Consider the following 20,243-nt stretch of genomic DNA (forward strand, 5'->3'; position numbering starts at 1 on the left):
TATTTGTAAAAATTATTGATGATGTAGTAAAATTTAATCCAACCATTTGAAAATGGATGAATAAAATTTTAAGAATTATACAGTAGAGTTACTCTAAAAACTCTAAATAATCCTTAACCTATATAATTGGCTTTTTAGTATACATTGAGTGAATTTGACCACGTGTCTAGATTAAATCCATACAAAATCCACCTACTTGATTAACTAGTCGATATCCTGTGCGATGCGTGATGTATTTTGATAAATTTTGTAAGAAATTATTTATGACCCATTGATTTCATGAATACTATTATTGTTAGTCACACTTAATCTATGAGGTTTTCTACTAAAATAAAATTTAAACTAAATACATTGGGGGGAAAATTCCTGTAATTCATGCAACCAAGAAATGTCACTAGATCATAGTTCATATTGTCACCTTCAAACTTGTTGCTTCCTAGCTGTCTTTGTTGTATTATTTATGTTTTATATATTAATTAGCTATAAAAACTTCCAGAATTTCATGATAAAACAATAGAAAAAATAATGTCATAGTGATGCAATAATATCACAATTTAACCTCCAAATTTTAATTAAACTAAAAGTAGCAAAAAATAGATCCTTACCAAGTATACACATCATACAGAAAACCAAAAAATATAAATTGGCACATAATATGAAAAAATAAGTCTAAATAAATTACAATGCTACATAAGTAAAAACGTATACATAAAATCTAAACAAAATATTTAAGACGAACGTAATATTTTGAAAATTAACATACCTCTCAGAAAGAAAAACAAAGATATTGTGAGAAAATTATGAAAGTTTAATTTTTAAGTCCAATGGAAATGGGGATTTATATTGGACAAATGTGGAGACAAATAGTATTTACCCAATTCATTGAATCTGGCTCTTGTAAATCTACATTGAAGTTAGTCAAATGCAGAAAATTGAAAAGTTTTTTTTTTTTTTTTTTTAATTTCTATATTACCCAGGACTTTTTAGATCCATCCATATCAGTTCAAAGCATGTAAAGTTATAAATATATAGAAATTTTTTGAATTTTATTATTGCATTGAAATAAATGCATTTGCCATTACTTAATAGTTTGAAATAAATGCTAAATTTAGATAAAGTGGAAGCCTAAATGAAAAAAAATATCATACAATGTGCCATTTGGTAGAACTTCATGCTTTCCCACATGAGGTCTCTGTTTTTATATATAATATTGATTGATTGATATTGATGAGTAATGCTACAGTCACAAACTATTTTACAATATTTTTACCAACTGCTGATGTGACTAATCTTTTATTGGTTTTCATTTAAACCCATCATTAATATCATTTTTTTCATTTACCAATAATCACTCACTACGTCAGCAATTTGTAAAATTTTTTGTAAATTAGTTTGTATCTCTAGTATTATTCCTTGATTAATTGGGTTTTCAAATTAAGTCATAGTAACTTTTTGCCTTAAAAAGACATGCTAATAGATATCTTCTTTTCTTATTCAGTAGTTATTATTTCCTTTCTTTTTTCACAAGCAAACTTCTCATATTTATAGGATTAAGGCTTTGTTTTGAATGTATAAATTGTATCATTCCTTTTCTTTTTTCACTACCAAACTTCTTATATTTATATGATTTTTTTTTTATAAATAATTTGATAGTTACACTAAGAGAGGGAGGAATTAAACTTTATATAGTGTATTATGTACATCTCCGTAAAAGGAAAAAAAAAAAAAAAAATCAAATGAGGTACGAAATTATGGGCTATAAGATATTTTTTAAAGGTACAGGTCACGAAAGTCTCCATTTTAACCAACAATGAAATTCATGAAATATCTCTAAAGCCGTAGGCCATTGTTCCACCATTGTACGTTCCACCTCTACAGCTTGCCAGCAGAAGAAGAAAAAAAAAAAAAAAAACCAAGCCGAACAATGTCGATCGCGTGCCACGTGGGGTTCTGTTTTTGCACTTGAGAGGTCGGTGACAACCAAGATTAGAGGAATGAAAAGCTTTTCCAACCTAAACAGTTGGGTCGGCAAGCAGGTTTTTCTTGCCTCAATTTAAGGAAGTGGATGAATTTTGCACGTCCCTCTCTCATACCTATCCGAATATATAAAACTAAAAGTAATTCAAACTTTGTAATTATATATCCTAAATTCTTAATATTATCTCTAAATATTCTTCCCTATCTATCTCTGTTAGTTGTATCTATGTTATCAGCATAGGGATAGCAAAATGCTTTTGTCTTGACTCTTGACCCATTTGGGGTAGTGTTATCACAAGAAAATTTTAACATGAAGGGTGAGTTTGGTTCAGTGTTTTGAAAAAGTATTTTTTTATAAAGTGAAATTTTTAAAAAATATATAATGAAAAAGTGATTTTTAAAAAAGTTAAGTATTTGGTAAAAATGGTTAAAAAGTGTTTTTTTTGAAAAAGTTGAGTGTTTGGTTAGTACTTATAAAAATGACAGTTTGAGGGATAAATTACCAAAAAGGACAATGTATATATAATGGAGTTTATTTCATACTTAAATCAATATTATGAAATTATTATTTTTTTCACCAATATTAGCTAATAATAATCTATCACTTAAGATTTATTGTGAAAGTATTGTAATAATTTATACTGATTTTAATTTGAACGTACTATTACAATTATTTTTTTTTTCTCTTTCTAAACAAATTATTTTTTTTTCACTAATATTAACTAATAATAACTTACCATTTAAGATTTATTATAAAATTATTGTGAAATTATTGTAACAGTATTTCCCAATTTCAATTTCTTACTCTTTATTTGATGTTTCCCTTATTTTATTTTTTTTATCCATATTTTCTTCTTTTGTTTTTCTCTTTACACACGTACCCTTAATTATTTATTTATTTATTTATTTCATTCTTTCCTCTTTTTCCCTGCCACTTCCTCTACACATACGTGCCCTTACTCTTTATCTTTATTTCCTTATTTGGTCTTTTTCCCTTCCACTTCACACTCCACTCTAGAATGTTCCACACTCCACTTTGGGAACTGCTTCAAAGTCTCTGCACCTCTTTTGTTTTTTTTTTTTTTTGGACAATTCGAAAGCTAATGATGATGATGAAGAAGATGAAGATGATGATGATGATGATGATGATGATGATGATGATGAAGAAGTCTCAGCATCTCTTTTTTCGACTTTTTTCTTTATTTCGTCTTTCCTTCTTTATTCTTTTTTTTTTCACACTCCAGAGAAGATGATGATGATGATGATGATGATGATGAAGAAGATGAAGATGATTGGAAACATAAGGATTTTGGGATTTTGTTTTTTTGTTTTTTTTGTTTTTTTGTGGATTTTGGGTTTGATTTTGAGTTGATTTTGTTTTGGGTTGATTTTGAGTTGGGTTTGGGATGAGTTTTTCAATTAGGTTTGAGTTAATTTTAAGTTGTTTTGTGTTGATCAGATTAGACAAATAAAATTAAAAAAAAAAAAATACAGAGGAAGAGATGAGAGGCATGAGTGAGCTTGATGAGAGGCGTTGAAGAAGACAAAGAAAGAAGAATGGACAGATTTATTGAAGGGTAATGTGGTAATTGCCCAAGATTGTCCAACGGATACATTAGAACACGCACGGGCTTTTGGCAAAATGGACCTCAGGTGCTCCTTTCAGTGTTGCGCGTTTTCTTCACAAGTATAAAACACAACTTTTTCCAGGAAGTTACGTTTTATGTTAAACCAAACGGGGCTGGCTTTTTTCAAAACGGGCTTTTTGGGCTTAAAAAGTTGAAACAAACGCACACAAAATATGCTTCACACATTAAGAGTGACCAAACACTACTTTGCTTTTTTTTTTTCTTCTTCTTCTTCTTTATTTATTTTGAGCCTAGCCCATTTTTGGCAACTCGCTATTACCTGACAAAGAAAAACATTAAAACATCACGGCTATGTTGAATAATGCAATGCAAAGGAGCTTCCACAGTCAACGGTGTAATTCAAGGTGTGACAATTAGTACTATTGTGCCTAGCTTCCACAGTCAACTGTTAGTGCTTGGCTTGCTCCCTTTTTTTTTTTTTTTTTTTCCTTTGCCTGCTAGCATCCTGTAGAGGTGGAACAATAGTGGAGGAGTAATGGTGGAGGAGAGAGAGAGAGAAAGAGACATAGTTGTCAAAACGTGAATCGATTTTTAATTTTTTCGTAAACACTTAATAAAATTTATAAAATAATTATAGATATACATATATAAATGGTATATTCATTATAAATTTTAAATATATTCAATTAATGACTAATTTATTCACCACTTATGTAATAATATTTAACAAACTAACTAAATAAATCAAACTAACATGTATTTATAACATAAACATTCAAATTACTTAAATTCAGAAGTGATAATATATTACAAATGACCCAAAAATAATAATTTATTTTCATCATTTTGCCTAATAAACCCCATCTAAGTCAATGCTATCTTCATGTTTATCATTTTGCAAACTTATTTCTTCATTAAATTTTTTTTCATCGTCATCAACATTTACTATCTCTTCTTATTCCTTTTATTTTAATAATTAAACACATATAAATTTCTTCTTGGCATTCTAGTTTCTTGGACTTATAACAATAATGACAAAAATAAAAAATAATTATATTGTCAATTAATATCTTATTCATAGTATAGAAAATAAATTTGTAAATATTAAAGTGAAGTGTAAGTGTATACTGTGTAGTCCAAATTTTATAAGAGAAAGAGAGGGAAAAAAAACTTATAAATATGTTATTTTATACGGCAAAATTAAGTAACCTAATAATTTTGTGTTAAAAAAAAGTCTAACAACTTGTTAGATTCAAATAAAAGTACAAATTTTAACAAAAAATCTCATTTTAAAGCACTTGTCTATGTATCGTATCATACGTACGATTTTACGATACAAAACGATTCATATGATATTCACACTGTATCGTACAGTTTATGAGTATGTACGATATGCTGATACGATAGGAAATTTTTTACACATGATACTATATGTATTGCGTATCTTACGATACTGACAACTATTTAGAGAGAGAGAGAGAGAGAGAGAGAGAGAGAGAGACGTCAAACGTTTTTGGCTTTAGAGATGGGTTTAGAATGTAATAAATAAGAGTAATTAATGAGATCTTAATAAGAATATTTTTAATAGAGAAAACATTCGGTCAGGAACTGGCGTAAAACCAGTGTTTTACGCCAGCCAATGAGACCACACCACGTATGCTATCATAAATAATATTATTTTATTCTCTTTTGCCTTTTACTGTTGTCCTTCTCCCTTTTCCTTTTTGTTTTTTCCTGTTTGCTCTGTGCACTCTTCTCTCTTCTCAGACAACTCTCGTCACTCTCCTCCCTCTCTTAGGCATCTCTCCATTCTTTTGTCCCTCTATCTTCGATGGTGGTGGTTGTGATTCCTGAGGATTCAGATGGTGGTGGCAGATCGTGATGGTGCTAGCTTTTGTGGCGGTGGATCGCGGTGGTTGGGTCCATAATCCTCCATTTTTTTTTTCCTGTTTTGAGCTCTCCCTCTCTGCATTTTTCAGCCAAACACCTCAAGTAAATTCATTTTCGCATTGATTAAATCAAAATTTCTTTATTTTGGGTTGATTTTTGGTGGCGGTAGGCTGGGTCGTGGGTTTATTTGATTAATGGGTTGTGGGTGGTGGCTATGGCTTGGCTTGGCTTGGCTTTGCTGGGCTGATTTTCTATTGATTTGTGTTTAATATGTTTGGTAACTTGGTCTAATATTGTTTCTTAAAACTGTGAGCGTGTGAACTCTGACGTGCTGTGCTCTCATTGGCTGGCGTAAAACGCTGGTTTTACGCCAGTTCCGATTCGAATGTTTTCTCTTTTTAACAGTGATGTTAACTTTTCTTTTAACCGTTAAATTTACTTAAATCTAACGGTTTAAAAAAGTTGTAATTTAAACCCATTATATATATATATATATAGTTTTGAGTAACGGCACTCGCTGATAATTTGATATAACTATTGTCTTTCTTGAATGTTTTTGCTTTGTAAAATGGGTATTAGGTGCAGTTGTTGCTTTGGAGGAGGCAAACTACAAAATGTTTATACAATGAATTTGGAGTCAAAATTGAAGAATGAGTGCACATCACTTGGTTATTAGAAGATTCCTTTATAAACTCTTCCATATTCAAACGAGATAGAGGTTTTTGATCTTCCAGAAGGACCAGAACACAATAAAATCGAATCTTTAGCCAAGAGGATGGATCCGAGTCTTGGCGTTTAGACTTTAGAGTTTAGACCCAAGAATAAGGCTAGAAACCCAACCCCCACCACCCCCCACCCCCCCAAAAAAAAAAAAAAAAAAAAAAAAAAAAAAAAAAAAAAAAAAAAACCTTCACGTACGTGCAAAGAGCATGTAATAAGACTAGTAAACTCTTGAGGCAGAAAGACGTGAAAAGATTACAGTGGATATTATTTATTGCTGATTCCTTTCCGGGTAAAGACCCAAACCCGGGCAGAACAAAACCCGTTATTCTTAATTTGCGCGGTAACCCGAAATTGAAGGAGAATTTGCACCATTAGAAAACAGAGGAAGCGAGACAGTTGGGACGTAACAATTTGTAACAAACTGAAAAGGATACTGCGCTCCAATGTCCAATCCAACCAAAAATGAGACAAAATCTTTACCTTAATAAGAAGTAAGAACCAGAATTTCTTGCAATTTTTGTTGTTGTTGGATTGTCTTTTATTAGTTTCTTTGACTTTGTTTCATTGAAGCCGTTCCTTTCTCTCACCATTATTTCCTCAGCCCTTCTGAAAATGGCTCATCATCACCATGCGAATCCACGCATTCTGATCTAGCTTCCAATTTTTATTTTCACTCTTCGCACATAACCCAGGTTTCATTTTTTTCTCCTATTGTTTTTGTTTGATTCAAGTTTGTGTCTTTAGAATTCAGTTTTGTTTTTGGGTGCGCAGATTGAGCATATTGTAGTTTGTTGTGATTGAGATTGTGTGGTTTCTGCTGTAAATCACAGAGCAGTAGTTTTTTTTTTTTTAATTTTTTTTTATTAACATTTGAAAGAAAGAAAGAAAGAAAGAAAGAAATGTAGAATCCATGTTTGTAGAATTGAAGAAAAAAGAAGGAGAAGATACAATAGAAAGCATTTGAGAAGAAAGCTTTGGCAGGAAGAAAAGGAAAAAAAAAAAAAATCACAAAATAGCGAAATTTGTTAAGCTAAGGAGAATGGCAGACTCAGCGGAAACGCTGGGTTCTTTGGTCTCTAGTTCCCCTTCACCGAAGGGATCATCATCACCGGGTGGGAAAGATAGTCCTCCTCCCCCACCTGATAATTCCTCTCCTCCACCGGTGGATTCTTCATCTTCTCCACCTTCACCTAGTTCAAGTCCTCCTCCTCCTTCTCCTCCTCCTCCTCCTACTTCTTCTCCACCGCCTTCAAATTCAAAATCTCCGCCTCCTACCTCGTCTCCAGGCTCAGGTTCTCATCCCCCTACACCCCCACCACCATCGGATACAGAAGCTCCAAAGGCTTCACCTCCACCACCACCAAATTCAAAACCTCCACCACCATCACCACCACAAAAATCTCCTCCTCCTCCTCCTCCTCTTTCTCCTCCTACTCCTCCTCCTTCTAATAATAATGGATCTTCTCAAAACTCGCCGCCTCCATCACAATCCCCACCTCCTTCTTCTTCTCCTCCTCCTCCTCCTCCTCCTACTGACAATAATTCTACTTCTCGGCCAACTTCACCACCTCCATCTAATACCCTTGTTCCTCCTCCAACTGCCAGTTCCTCGCCTAACCCGCCTGGTTCACCACCCAAGAGGTCGAACACTTCTCAGCCACCCCCTCCAGCCAAATCATCACCATCACCTCGGTCATCCCCTTCTGGATCTGGCCTGTCCCCTCCTCCCCCCAAAACTGCAGGTTCCTCTACTAAGGTTAGCTCCAGCCCACCACCATCACAGAGTGGGAGTGAAACTGGTACTGCTACTGCTACTTATGTTGGGGTGGCGGCAGCAGGAGTGTTCATCATTGCCTTAATTGCAGTCGTTTTCGTAACCACAAGACGGAGGAGAAGACGAGCTCAGATCTATACCTCCCATTACATGCCCCCCAATAGTGTTGCGGTGAAATCAGGTAAAAAGAAGTTCTTGAGGATTCGAATTGCTTACTACATGTCTCTATGATCTATTAATTTTGGCGTTTCTGATATACAGATGGATTTTACTACAACCAGTCACAGACAACAGGGAATAATGGAGGAGATCTCTATTATCATTCATTTGCAAGTAGTCAGGGGAGTCAAAGGGGGAATGCATACCAAGGACAAGGAGGGGCACCAGACTCGAATTCCCTAGGTTCTAATAAGTCATTTTTTACCTATGAAGAGGTGATGGAGATAACCAATGGGTTTTCTCGACAAAATGTTATTGGTGAGGGTGGGTTTGGGTATGTTTACAAGGGTCACCTACCTGATGGAAGAGTGGTGGCTGTTAAGCAGCTCAAGGCGGGTAGTGGACAAGGGGAGCGGGAATTCAGGGCTGAAGTTGAGATTATTAGTCGTGTTCATCATCGACATTTGGTCTCGTTGGTGGGTTATTGCATCTCTGAGCAACAAAGAATGCTCATTTATGAATTTGTTCCAAATAAAACACTTGAGCATCATATGCATGGTAAGGGGACATTCTTGTTTTCTCACCTTATCAATCATTGTCATGATTCTCAGTATGATATTGGTATCTGCTGTCAGGTCAAGGAATGCCAGTGTTGGATTGGACCAAAAGAATGAAGATTGCTTTAGGGTCTGCAAAGGGTTTGGCATATTTACATGAAGATTGTATGCATCTCTTCTGGCATTATCATGACTATTGTACTAGTGCTTATTGAAAAAAAAAACATTCTCTCTTAAATATTTTCTTTTGTTTAGCAATGCTTGAATATGCCTATGATCATAGTTTAGTATTTTTTTTTTCAGTGAATTGAAATCTAACTTTATTGCCCACCTCTACAATATAAAGACAGGTCACCAGTAAAATTTAGGTCATATTAACTTTTTATGAACTCCTGTCGATCTAATATAACTGTCCAATGCTTAATTAACTGTAAGATAACTATGTTATTGATTATTTCTTCTCACCGTCACTTGTTTCTAGGCCATCCAAAAATTATTCACAGAGACATTAAGTCAGCAAATATTCTTTTGGATGATGCTTTTGAGGCACAGGCATGTGTTTTGATCTGTTTGCTTAATTTTTTTTCTCTTCTGATGCTACCATGATGTTTCTCTAACAGGTTTTAATTTGAGAATTGCTTTGAGCACAGGTTGCAGACTTTGGACTTGCCAAACTAGCAAATGACACTTACACTCATGTATCCACTCGAGTCATGGGGACATTTGGGTAGGTTTGAATGTCTGGAACACCTTGGCACTTTTACAATGTTGAAGCATTTTATATGAGTCTGTTCCATTTCTTCTTCTTTGTACAATTCATGAGTACAATTCCAGAGAAAGCTAGTTGAAGTACTAAAAATGGCAAATACCTCCAACAGTCATGATATGTGGTCATGTGAAACAGAGTTGGGGGGTTTAGGACCTTCAGTTATTGCCCAGTGGCGCTCCATGACATTCTGAGAAATAGAACTTAGCCAGGATGGGTATTTACAACAATCCAATCTATCACTTCCTTTAGAAGGCAAGGAAGTGATTGGTTGAGATATAGAGGACAGACTTGAATCTAAAAAGAGAAAACTCCCATTTTGGATCCATTACATGATAATTTTTGGCTTAATTCAGTTAATAGTAAAGGGATTTTAAAAACTTGGTTTTGTCTTTGCATAATCAATGTTCAATTTGGCTGTCAGGTACTTGGCACCCGAATATGCATCGAGTGGAAAATTAACAGACAGATCAGATGTATTCTCATTTGGAGTTGTGCTTCTAGAGCTAATCACTGGGCGTAAACCTGTTGACCCAAGGCAGCCTTTGGGAGATGAGAGTTTGGTTGAATGGGTATGAATTATCACTGTACTTACTCTTCAAGTTATTTAGAAGACTGATGGACTTTCTAACTTACACTCTTTCCAGTGGTCCTTTTACTTCTAGTGTTCTTTCAAATGTTGGCGACCCTGGGGCCTGAAATATGGAAGAAGTTTAACTTTGGCAAAATTATTACTTCATATTTGAAAAAAGTGAAAATGATAAAGTATGCTTATTCTAGTAGAAGTATTTCCATGTCAACTACCTCTCTTGCACTTTGGTATTTGTTGGGAAAAATTCTATATAACTGTGAATAAAGCACAGCGGAAGTACAACTACATAATAACACAAAAATTTACGTGAAAACCCTTTTTTTTTTAAGAGAAAAACCATGAAACAAACTCTGAATAATTTCACTATATTAAATAGAGATTATAACACTTAGAAATGCAACTTGAGTAAAAAAAAAACTCTCTTTTCCTTTTCACTCACTACTCTCTTTCTCACTGTTTATCTCTCACAATTTTCTCTTACTCTCTCTATTTTTCTCTTCTCTTTTTGCTTGCCCTCACTCACGCAGTTCTTCAAGACTGCACTTAGTCCTCACACTCTGGGACTTCACTTCTTCTCTTCACTACTTCAAATAACCGAATGGCCCTCTCTAATTTCTTTATCTTGTCCTTCTTTTCTCCCTTTCACACTCTTCACATCAAGTCACAATAAATGCAAGCCAACTTATCTTGGCTTTGCTTCAACCAATTTCTTTTCTTCAGCTCTCCCTTAGCCGAATGACCCTTGCCTTTTGCTTCTTTCTTTTCTTTCTTCCTTCCAACGTGTCTCACAAGTTTAACATCACATATTCATTTATGTGGCTTGACTTTTGTACATCCCTTCATATGTGTTGCTGGACTTTTGTACATAATTATAGAGGAAAAGATGAACCCAATTCTTCTCTTTGGACAAGCAACTCTAGCAAACCCATTTCACTTTGCTGACTTCTCAACACTTGTCCAACAAGCTCATTTAATGAGCTAAGACAAAGTCTGGGCTGGAACATGGTGCAGCGCACCCAACAGTATTGTCATATGGATATCTCAAGAAAAACAATGGAGTGACTAAATTAAATTCTTCCCTAATTCCTTGTATGTTTTCTTGTAAAATATTTTTGCTTACCTTGAAGGTGTCTCATTTGTCTCCCATTGCCTTCTGTTTTCAATGAATGCAAATTTCCTAGTCCAATACACCCCTATTGCACCCTTACAATTTCTATTGATAACATGTATATTTGAGAGTTGGTACAAAAATTTCAATTCAGTTCTGTATATCAATAAAAATTATAATAAATTTCTAGCATTGCCTGGGGTTTGGTTTTGACGACAGCCCTGGATTTTTCTCTGTAACCTGCTGAATCTATACTTACAACCCACCTCCCCCTTCCCCCATCAAAAAAAAAAAAAAAAAACCACCTTCTGAATCTGTATGAGACGATCAATCCTGATTTCTGAAAACTGACATGCTGTGATCAAAACAAATTTGCGAAGGCTTTTTCTTTAAGAAGGACAATATTAGGCATACCAAAAGCTACTGCTGCCTAGGCAAAAAATCTTCTTTGATATCATATTTATGCATTATGAGGCTGATGTGGCTCAGAGCTACTTTTTATGGTCAGTTTGGATTTGTTTCAAGTCCATGTTTCATTTGACCAAGTCCAACAGATGAAGACTCTTTGACCTCAGAAGTGATCAAAAGGTCCTAAATACTTAAGTGTAATGATTTCCTATATCATCTCTTGATATCTAGAGTGGAGGGTCTGAATCATAGAATTTATTTATTTTTGGGTACTTATATTTACTCTGTTAGAATGATGCTGGTAATTCTTTTCTTATGATTCACTTGGTTCCTTTTGAAAAATGTGTTGTCAGGCTCGTCCACACCTTATTCATGCCCTTGAAACTGGTGATTTTGGTGAATTGGTAGATCCACGACTTGAAAAGCAGTATGTGGTGGTTGAAATGTTCAGAATGATTGAGGCAGCTGCTGCATGCATTAGGCATTCTGCTCCAAAACGCCCACGCATGGCGCAGGTAATACTAATAAACAGCACTTTGTGATTTCTCTTTGTTGTTGCCAGTTCAATCTCATGCTTCTTATTTACATATAACATTAAGAGAGAAATATGCTTAATGGGATTAAATGACATAAGGTTAGCTCTACATCAGCCCCTTCTTCTATTTTTAATACAGTTTGACTTCTAATCTTCTATGACTAACATGTAGGTCTTTTCTTATAAAACTTATTCCCATCTCCAACGTTCTTGTGGTAGTTCTCTGACTACAATAAACTATTTGGGCTCTCCATTTCAGGTGGTAAGAGCATTGGACAGTGAAGGTGAAATGTCTGATCTGTCTAATGGGGTGAAATATGGCCAGAGCACAATATATGATTCTGGCCAATACAATCAAGAAATTATGAGATTTAGGAGGATGGCACTTGGCAGTGACAGCTCAGATCTTGAAGCGCACAGTGGACCATACAGTGGACGATACAATTCTAGAGAAATGCCAACGCTTAAGGATGAATATTCAAGTTCTGAATCAGAAACTCGAGCCTTTAATGCACGTAGTGGTGAGCAACGATACAAGTGTGTAAAGCTTTTTTTTTTTTTTTTTCCCCTTTTTCCTTTTCTTCCCTTTTTCCTTTTCTGGTGAATCCTGGTATATCACTTAGTCCCTCAAGGTATTTGCAGAGTAGGGGAAGCTTAAACTGAGAGTAATACTCAGAAGGTAAATTTTAATACCAACAATGTCTTGATACTGGGGCGAGACCGTTCATTTTTGTGAGAATACTTATTGTGATAAACGTTATATCATGGTGAAATGATTTAGCGTTTTCTGTATTGGATGCATGTCATTTACTGCTATTATCATCGTGTTTTTCTACTCTTTTTGCCAGAAGAAATTACCTGTATCTTAATATATGAACTGTAGAAGTTGCAACATGCTGGTAGTTTCTTTTGCTAAATAATCAAGTTATTCGCTTGAGAAGAAACAAAAGGCAACACAGGAGGGAAAAATTCTCAAATTCGAAAGTAGCATGCCTAAATGTCTCGCAAATGAAACAAGAAGTAAGAAAGTGATGTACAAGACACAATTGATGAGCTCCATCTATCATAAACCAACATGAAGAAAAACTACAAAATTAGAAAGCTGCAATTCTACCCTTTTCTACTTTCATATTTTCAAGATCTACGTTGCTAAATTGGATTTCAAAGTTGATTTATCAATGATCATGCAATATTGAGTGATACTATATGGTTAGAGGAGGTGTCAAAACTTTGTCATACCCTTTGCTTTCTGAAATCAATACCACACATTCTATCTTCCGTCTATTGTGATAGTCTACAGTCTACTAGCTCTAACAAAGCATCCCTCAACTTCTTCGGCTTAATGTCCATGTTTGCCTGGGCAATATACAATGTTATTCTGTATCAGACAGATGATCCAATGAACAATCATGCAAAAGGAGAAATGGATGTGTTATGCAATTTTAAAAAGGATTCAATATGAATACATTGTTGTTTTACATAAAATAAATAAATTTATTGACTTGTTTACTCTCTCTCTCTCTCTCTCTCAGTTTATTATTATTATTATTATTTTTTATGGTTTTGGTTATGATGGTATTCCCTAACAAGCTGGCTCTTTCAGTGCTATGTAAATCAATAAGGACTGGCTGAGCTATGCAAAGGCAAAATGCAGTTGTTATATTTCCCACTGAGCTCCAAACATCCCAAGGAATTTTAGCAATAAACCATTACTTTCGCATCACCTAAACCCGTTTTGGTATCTCTTTGCTTGAATCTTACCTCAACTTTGAGAATGTTCAAGACCTTGCCACAGAATGTGGTGACATTGGCATCGGCTACTTGAAGTCCTAAGGAATCTATAGCCTCCATGAACCTCGCAAACCCACCTCGCTTCTGCTCACAGATGATCTTAATCAAGAAGTCTCTTTGGCCTATCTGGCTCACTTCCACTTGCACCTAAGAAAAGGTTTATGCCAAAGGTGTTGTGGCATGTTGCAATAATAAACTGAACACAGACATTGGAAGTGACAGCTAAAGGTTATGCTAGCACTACATACCTCTGTTTGCTTCTTTTCTCCAAGGCTAGATGATTCCGGTTTTTGCTCAGTAGGAGCAAAACATGTGGTGCCGCCATTTGTTCTGTTTGGTTTTAAGATCTTCAACTCTGCTTTATTCTTTTCACAGTCCTCTTCTTCCATTTCCCTGAGCTCATCATGAAGTTGCTTAACCTCCTTCTGCAACTCTTGTATATATTCAATTGCATCTCCAACAATCGCAGCTCTATCCATCTAGCAATTCATTAAATGAAAGAATAAAAGCTGAATAAACACAGAGAGACACATCCACATTGGGTGGAAAAAAGGAGACCAATTCACTATTAGATTATTTCACAAGTATTTATTTTCTTAACCTTGGTTATCTTTGGGACTAAAGCACGTAGAGTGAAGAGCCCATCTGTAATCCTGTGCCTTCTTTTCCTCTCTGTGACGAGATTCTTTGAATGGAATTTTTTTGTTTTTGGTTCCTGGATAACTTTTTCTTTCTCTTTTTCTACCACATTGCCACAATTTAATGCCAATTTTGTCTTCAATGAACTCACATTGTACTCAGGCTTTTTAGAGCCAGAAGATTTTCCAATTGACTTATTCATAGAACCATGCAGAGGTATATAACCACACTTTAAGTCAAATGGACATTCACAGGAACGATTGGATTCACTAGATGATCCCTCAACACTAGGATAGGAGCTGAACTGGGTTACTGGAGAAAGAGCTTGTATTCCGGGCCAATGTTGTGAGTACTCTTCAGGCAATGGAGCAAGATGATGTTCACTGAGTTTCACATTGGCAGAGTTCCAGACAATCTTGGCGTCTTGGTCCAAAGAGATGTTAAACTGAGCTGTAATGAACTCTATGGTCTTTTGATCTTTTGGTATCTGAAAAGAAGAATTATATATTTATAGACTGGAAGAGAATATCTCAATTATAATGCTGAAATTAAATTAAGCACAAAGCAAATCTTACATGCTTTGCGACAAAGAGCTCAATAAGACCACCAACAACTGGGATCAGAACTCGGGTTCCGAGTGTGTCCTGTCAAAATGAAATTTTATTATTAGTTGAGTAGCAAGTAACACCTCTATGTTTTCTAATGGTCTGTCTCAATCCATAATGATCCTTTCAGATATGGCCAACTATGATGTAACAAATCTGTGGGATGTCCCATGTTTTCTATGTCTTGGTAGCATAGTCAAATTTTCAAGCATATCATCAACTACTTGATGAGGGACACTTAAGGAAAAATATATGTTAGAGCCTAGAGCCTAGAGCCTGGAATATGTGATTAGCCTCAAGCCCATATCAATGGCCTAAAGCTCCTTTTGGTTGCTAAGAAAAGATTTGGTAAAAAAAAATTGAAATTCAGTTATTGTGTTTGGGACCTGAGGAAGCAAAAGCCTACTCTATGAACATTTTATTTCTTGGAAAATCAAACTGTTTAATCCATAGGATGGAGTATGTACTTTCTTTTTGGTTTCATCAGTTTGTTATCTGAAAGCAAATTCAGAGAGAGAGAGAGAGAGAGAGAGAGAGAGAGAGAGAGAGATATTGGTGTACCCACGTTTGAAATATCTGAATCCAAGGCTTTGGCATTGCAAATCCACCTGGGTTGGGTTGATATGACAACTTCACCATGAACCCTGGTTCCAGTTTTCCATATCATTGTATCTTTATCATGTATTCACAGAATGAAAGGTCAAGAGAGAGAGAGAGAGAGAGAGAGAAAGTTGTACCCAGAATACAGTGGCATAGAAGAAGGAAGTTGAGCAAGAGCTTCACAAGCCTTTGTGCTTATGGGATGCTGAAAGTGACCATCTTTGCAAAGAGGACTCAAATGGTGCTCCACCCCTCTTTCCTCTTTCACATTAGCAACAAATCCATAACCACCACTACAACAGCAACCCATCCATTCAATAAACCTACAATAATCAATGACCACAAAAAAAGAGAGCAAAGAGTGTCAAAATCTGAAGTTGGGTCTCGTTGAAAATGTTTGATACAATGTAAAACAATATGCTACTAGTAATACTACCTAGATGGATCATCTCCTAGTTTCCAAACAACACAATAGTCCCAGGTCTTTGTCTGAACAAAGGGTCTAAGCCACTCCACTGTTCTCTCCAAACCCCTCATTGTGTCCTCCATTTACAACAATTTTGGTTTGTTTGTGAGTTTGCTAAGAGTACTAGTAGAGTATGATAATGACTGTCAAAAGCCTTTCTTTCTTTCTTTCTTTCTTTCCTTAATTTGGATGAGTACAAAGGAGCTTTTTTTATTATATATCTCCCTTCATAATATAAGTCTCCAAACTTGAGGCAAAATGGTACGCGACAATGCCAACACTCCTGTGCTTTTCAATTGGAAGGGTATCGTAGTAGTCAGTTGCAAATCAGTGACAGTGGGAATCTGATGCCAGAAGAGAGAGAGAGAGAGAGAGAGAGTGAGAATGTGTCATGTGTGTGTGTTTTTTGACCGATTACTAGAGTTGGTATAAAAACAACCATCGAATGGTTCAAAAGCTCCTGTGAAAGCAACCCATAACAGCACATAATCATTATTTCATTCTTTATTATTTGGAAAATGAATACAAGCTTACCATTTTTGAAGCATGTATACCATTCTCTTTATGTGTGTATATATATATATATATTTAAGAATCAATACCATCTTCTTCATTTTAAATAATGTTCACTGGATTAAAGAGTTCGCTAGAAAAATCAGAACCACCAATAGCTTTATTGCTAAGCTCTGGGCCTCAAAGATGGACTTCTTATTTGCAGCAATTGTAACTTTGATTGGGTTGAGAATGAACTGGATGCTAAAACTATTATAGATGTCTTGGTCAATCCTAATTATGTAAATAACATTGTCTCCTATCTTGGGTGATTGCAAGTAACTAATCTCAAATCTACCCTAGTTCCGGTTTAGTCATTGTTAGTATGAGGCGAATCGCTATGTTGACAAGCTTGTCAGGGTGGGTTTGAGCCATAATTTAGATTTTGTTATTTTTGACAGTCCGCTTGTGGACTTGTTTTCTGTTTTTTAGGATGACTTCAATGGGATGTACCTAAACAAGTTTTGCTCTAAGATTTCTGTTCTAGTTTAGTTTTAATTTATTGTCCTTTGCACCAAAAAAAAAAAAAAAATTGTACACCCTATAAATAAGATTCTTAATCATGAAATTGACTCTTTCAATTTTCAATTAAATGGAGAGGGTTGTGTGGTTAATTGTGTTTAATATATGAGTATAGTTTGATCTGCATTCATGTTCAATAAGTGAGGTCTTTGATCTTAGATTACTGAAGGAAAAACAAAATTATGGTAATTCCCAATTGAATTCATGCAGTGCTATTTGGTGCTTTTACGACTGTTAAGTTGGGTTTTTGACAAAGAAATGACATTTAAGAATAAGATTACTTGTCAATTATCCCAATTTACCAATCAGCTATTAACCTATGTGGTCTACTAATGGTATTCTGATCCTTACGTGGGCTTTGATTCAGAATCAAATCCTTCATTTACAGTTATCCAAAAAAAAAAAAAAAGACTTCATTTACACTTTAAAAAAAAAAAAATTAAATGAAAAAGTTAATATAGATTATAGACATCGCAACAAGCCTATTAAAGTATTGTAAATGAAACGGTAACACTCTAAAACCAAACATCATTTTGTAGTTTAAAATTACAAAACGTAATAAGTCTGTTACTAATTATAATAAATACTAATACTTTCTTCGCAAGTTTCAAATAAGTGGTACATTTACATCCAACAAAAGAAACAAAAAGTGGCATGTATGCTTGTAGGACAAGGATTTCAGAAAATGGAATATTACACGGTTTGGCTCTGTTTCACCAGAACAGGTACAATTCTGTATTGTTCCTTAACGGTACAATAATGAAAGGCTGTAGTTAGCTAAATGACAATCATGGAAAAATGCAGACATTTTGCACACAACGCTGAAGATTTTAAAATTCATAATAATAATAAACAGAGGGGAAAAAAAAAAAGAAAAACAAAGAAAAAGAAAAGAAAAGGAGTTGAGTTGAATGTGCCACAAATTCTTTTGCTTGACCTTCAAGGTTAAGCTTAATAGCAATATAGGTGCTTTAGTTGTTTTTGGTTTTATTACTTGTTGCTTTGTTTGGTAGGCAAGCCTTTGCATCTCTTTGCTATTTGCCTACCAATGTCTTCAAGTTGCTCACATTGCTCAGGATCCTTATCTAGAAATGCTATTTTACTAAATATCAACCAACAGTCTAACTTAGACAATTCACTCAAATTGATCACGCTCACACTTCCCATCATCTCCGCAACTCTGCTTTTACGTGTGGTGACTATAATATAACTGCTTAGAGCAACACATTGGAATGCAACTTTGAATTGATCCCACATCGTATAGTCTTCAGTCCACACATCATCTAAGACAAGAAAGAACTTCTCGTTTGCAATGTTAGCACGAATTCTATCTAATAGACTTTGCAATGTAGTCAAGTTGGGGGATTGACCCTCAATAGATTCAAGGATTTCTTTCGCCACCTTGCACTTATCAAAAGGATCAGAAACACAAACCCAAACTTTTATCTCAAAATGGTCTTGCACCCTAGGATCGTTGTAGGCTAGTTGGGCAAGAGTAGTTTTTCCAAGTCCGCCCATGCCCACTAAAGAGATGACACGGGGCCTTCTTTCTTCTTCACCTCCCCTCCCCAATAGGATCCTCACTAGATTATTCTTAACGTTTTCACGACCAAGTATTTCGGACACATCAACAAAGGAGGTAGTTGTTGGTCGATTAACTACTTCAGGGGCAGGGTCATTAGTTAACTTAAACTGGTACCTATCTTTCTCTTTGACAATTTCATCTAATTTTCCATTCAAATCTTTTATCTTGTGAGCAATATCGTGACGCATAACAAGTTTATCAACTTCATGGAAACAACATGAAGGAGAGGGGATAATGAAGGAACGTACCTTCTTCTTCATAACAGGATGAGCATTATCAACATTTTCTTCTTCTTTCTTAATGGCTGATTTGATCATTGCAGTGTTCCACTCATCTATCACATCATTCATCTTGTAGCATGCATCCTTGAGCTTTTCTAACCAAAGCTTCACGGTTTCCTCAGTAACTTGTCTTTTCTCAGCATCATTGAGGACCGCCGTCACTGTTTGTAGATTGCATTTAAGCTTTTCAACTTCTTCGTCAACGCCCACGACCAACCTTATCTCTTGTTCCGACTCCAGAGCAGCAACTGAAACCAACTGCTTAATGAGATCAGTAACAAGTCCCTCAGCCATACTTGGAAACTGAAATTCCGATTGATAATACAAGAAACAGGAAGAGGAGATAGATTATTAGAAAGTGATTCACAAAGCAAATAGCAAACTCGCAGGCAGCGTCAATGAACTTATTTTCCTCCTGATTAGCTGTGCAAAACTCAGAATTGGGATTGAGATAAGCTGCAATAGTTAGGTAGGAATTGCACATGATTCAATAAAAATAAATGGTTGGGGTTGAAAGTTGAAAAATCAACTTTCAACCTCAACTATTAAATACAAAAATTTTAAAAATAATTATAAAAAGTTAAAAAGTTACAGTTAAAAATTGAGAATTAAGAATGATAAAACTTTATGCAAGCGAAAATAGAATAATTGCACCGGTGCAAGGTATTGTACCGGATCCAAATCCAAGCCCACGTAACCAATGAGTGGAAAGGAGATTTGGATCCAATCTGCCACATCATTTAAAAGCCATTAACTTAACCAGATAGCCATTCAACTGTGGTTAAGAAACAAAAGTTAAGGTTTGTTAAATAAAGGCGAAAATCACATTTTCGTCCCTATATTTTCACGCGATTTCCATTTTGGTCCCTAAATTTTTTTTTTACCGCTTTTAGTCCCTATCCTGGAAAACGCGTTTCATTTTTGTCTCTACCGTTACATTAGAAACGGAAATTGCACAGGTGGCAAACGGAAGATGACGTGGCCATTAAAATAATAATAAAAAATATTATTTGACATTAAAAAATGTCACGTCAGCACCTAAATTAAAAAAAAAAATTAATTTATTAATTTTAACTAAAGAAAAAAAATTAAAAACAAAAAAAAATTAAAAACAGAAAATAAGA

At 35.0% G+C, this 20,243-nt stretch overlaps 3 protein-coding genes across 3 annotated transcripts; 1 reads left to right on the forward strand and 2 right to left on the reverse strand.

The window, feature by feature from the left end:
* The first annotated feature begins 6,677 nt into the window (after positions 1-6,677).
* LOC112031102 (proline-rich receptor-like protein kinase PERK13) lies at positions 6,678-12,725 on the forward strand. Its single transcript, XM_065777455.1, has 9 exons — positions 6,678-8,134; positions 8,215-8,670; positions 8,748-8,834; positions 9,151-9,221; positions 9,320-9,396; positions 9,860-10,007; positions 11,897-12,058; positions 12,338-12,619; positions 12,702-12,725. Exons 1-9 carry the CDS (start codon positions 7,219-7,221, stop codon positions 12,723-12,725), a joined length of 2,223 nt encoding a protein of 740 aa, XP_065633527.1. The 5' UTR covers positions 6,678-7,218.
* Positions 12,726-12,877: 152 nt separating this feature from the next.
* LOC112031104 (transcription factor bHLH90) lies at positions 12,878-16,438 on the reverse strand. The gene is made up of 8 exons (XM_024063786.2): positions 16,150-16,438; positions 15,851-16,036; positions 15,679-15,757; positions 15,084-15,152; positions 14,471-14,995; positions 14,118-14,348; positions 13,840-14,016; positions 12,878-13,434 (listed from the first exon to the last, which is right to left on the reverse strand). Exons 1-8 carry the CDS (start codon positions 16,260-16,262, stop codon positions 13,360-13,362), a joined length of 1,455 nt encoding a protein of 484 aa, XP_023919554.2. The 5' UTR covers positions 16,263-16,438; the 3' UTR covers positions 12,878-13,359.
* A 1,805-nt stretch (positions 16,439-18,243) lies between these two features.
* Positions 18,244-19,413, reverse strand: LOC136069189 (putative disease resistance protein RGA3). Its single transcript, XM_065777456.1, has one exon. The coding sequence runs from the start codon at positions 19,411-19,413 to the stop codon at positions 18,244-18,246; it is 1,170 nt and encodes a 389-aa protein (XP_065633528.1).
* Between the last annotated feature and the right edge of the window lie 830 nt (positions 19,414-20,243).

This window comes from Quercus suber, unplaced genomic scaffold, assembly GCF_002906115.3.
Source record: "Quercus suber isolate HL8 unplaced genomic scaffold, Cork oak 2.0 scaffold_155, whole genome shotgun sequence".
In the NCBI taxonomy this organism is placed as follows: domain Eukaryota; kingdom Viridiplantae; phylum Streptophyta; class Magnoliopsida; order Fagales; family Fagaceae; genus Quercus; species Quercus suber.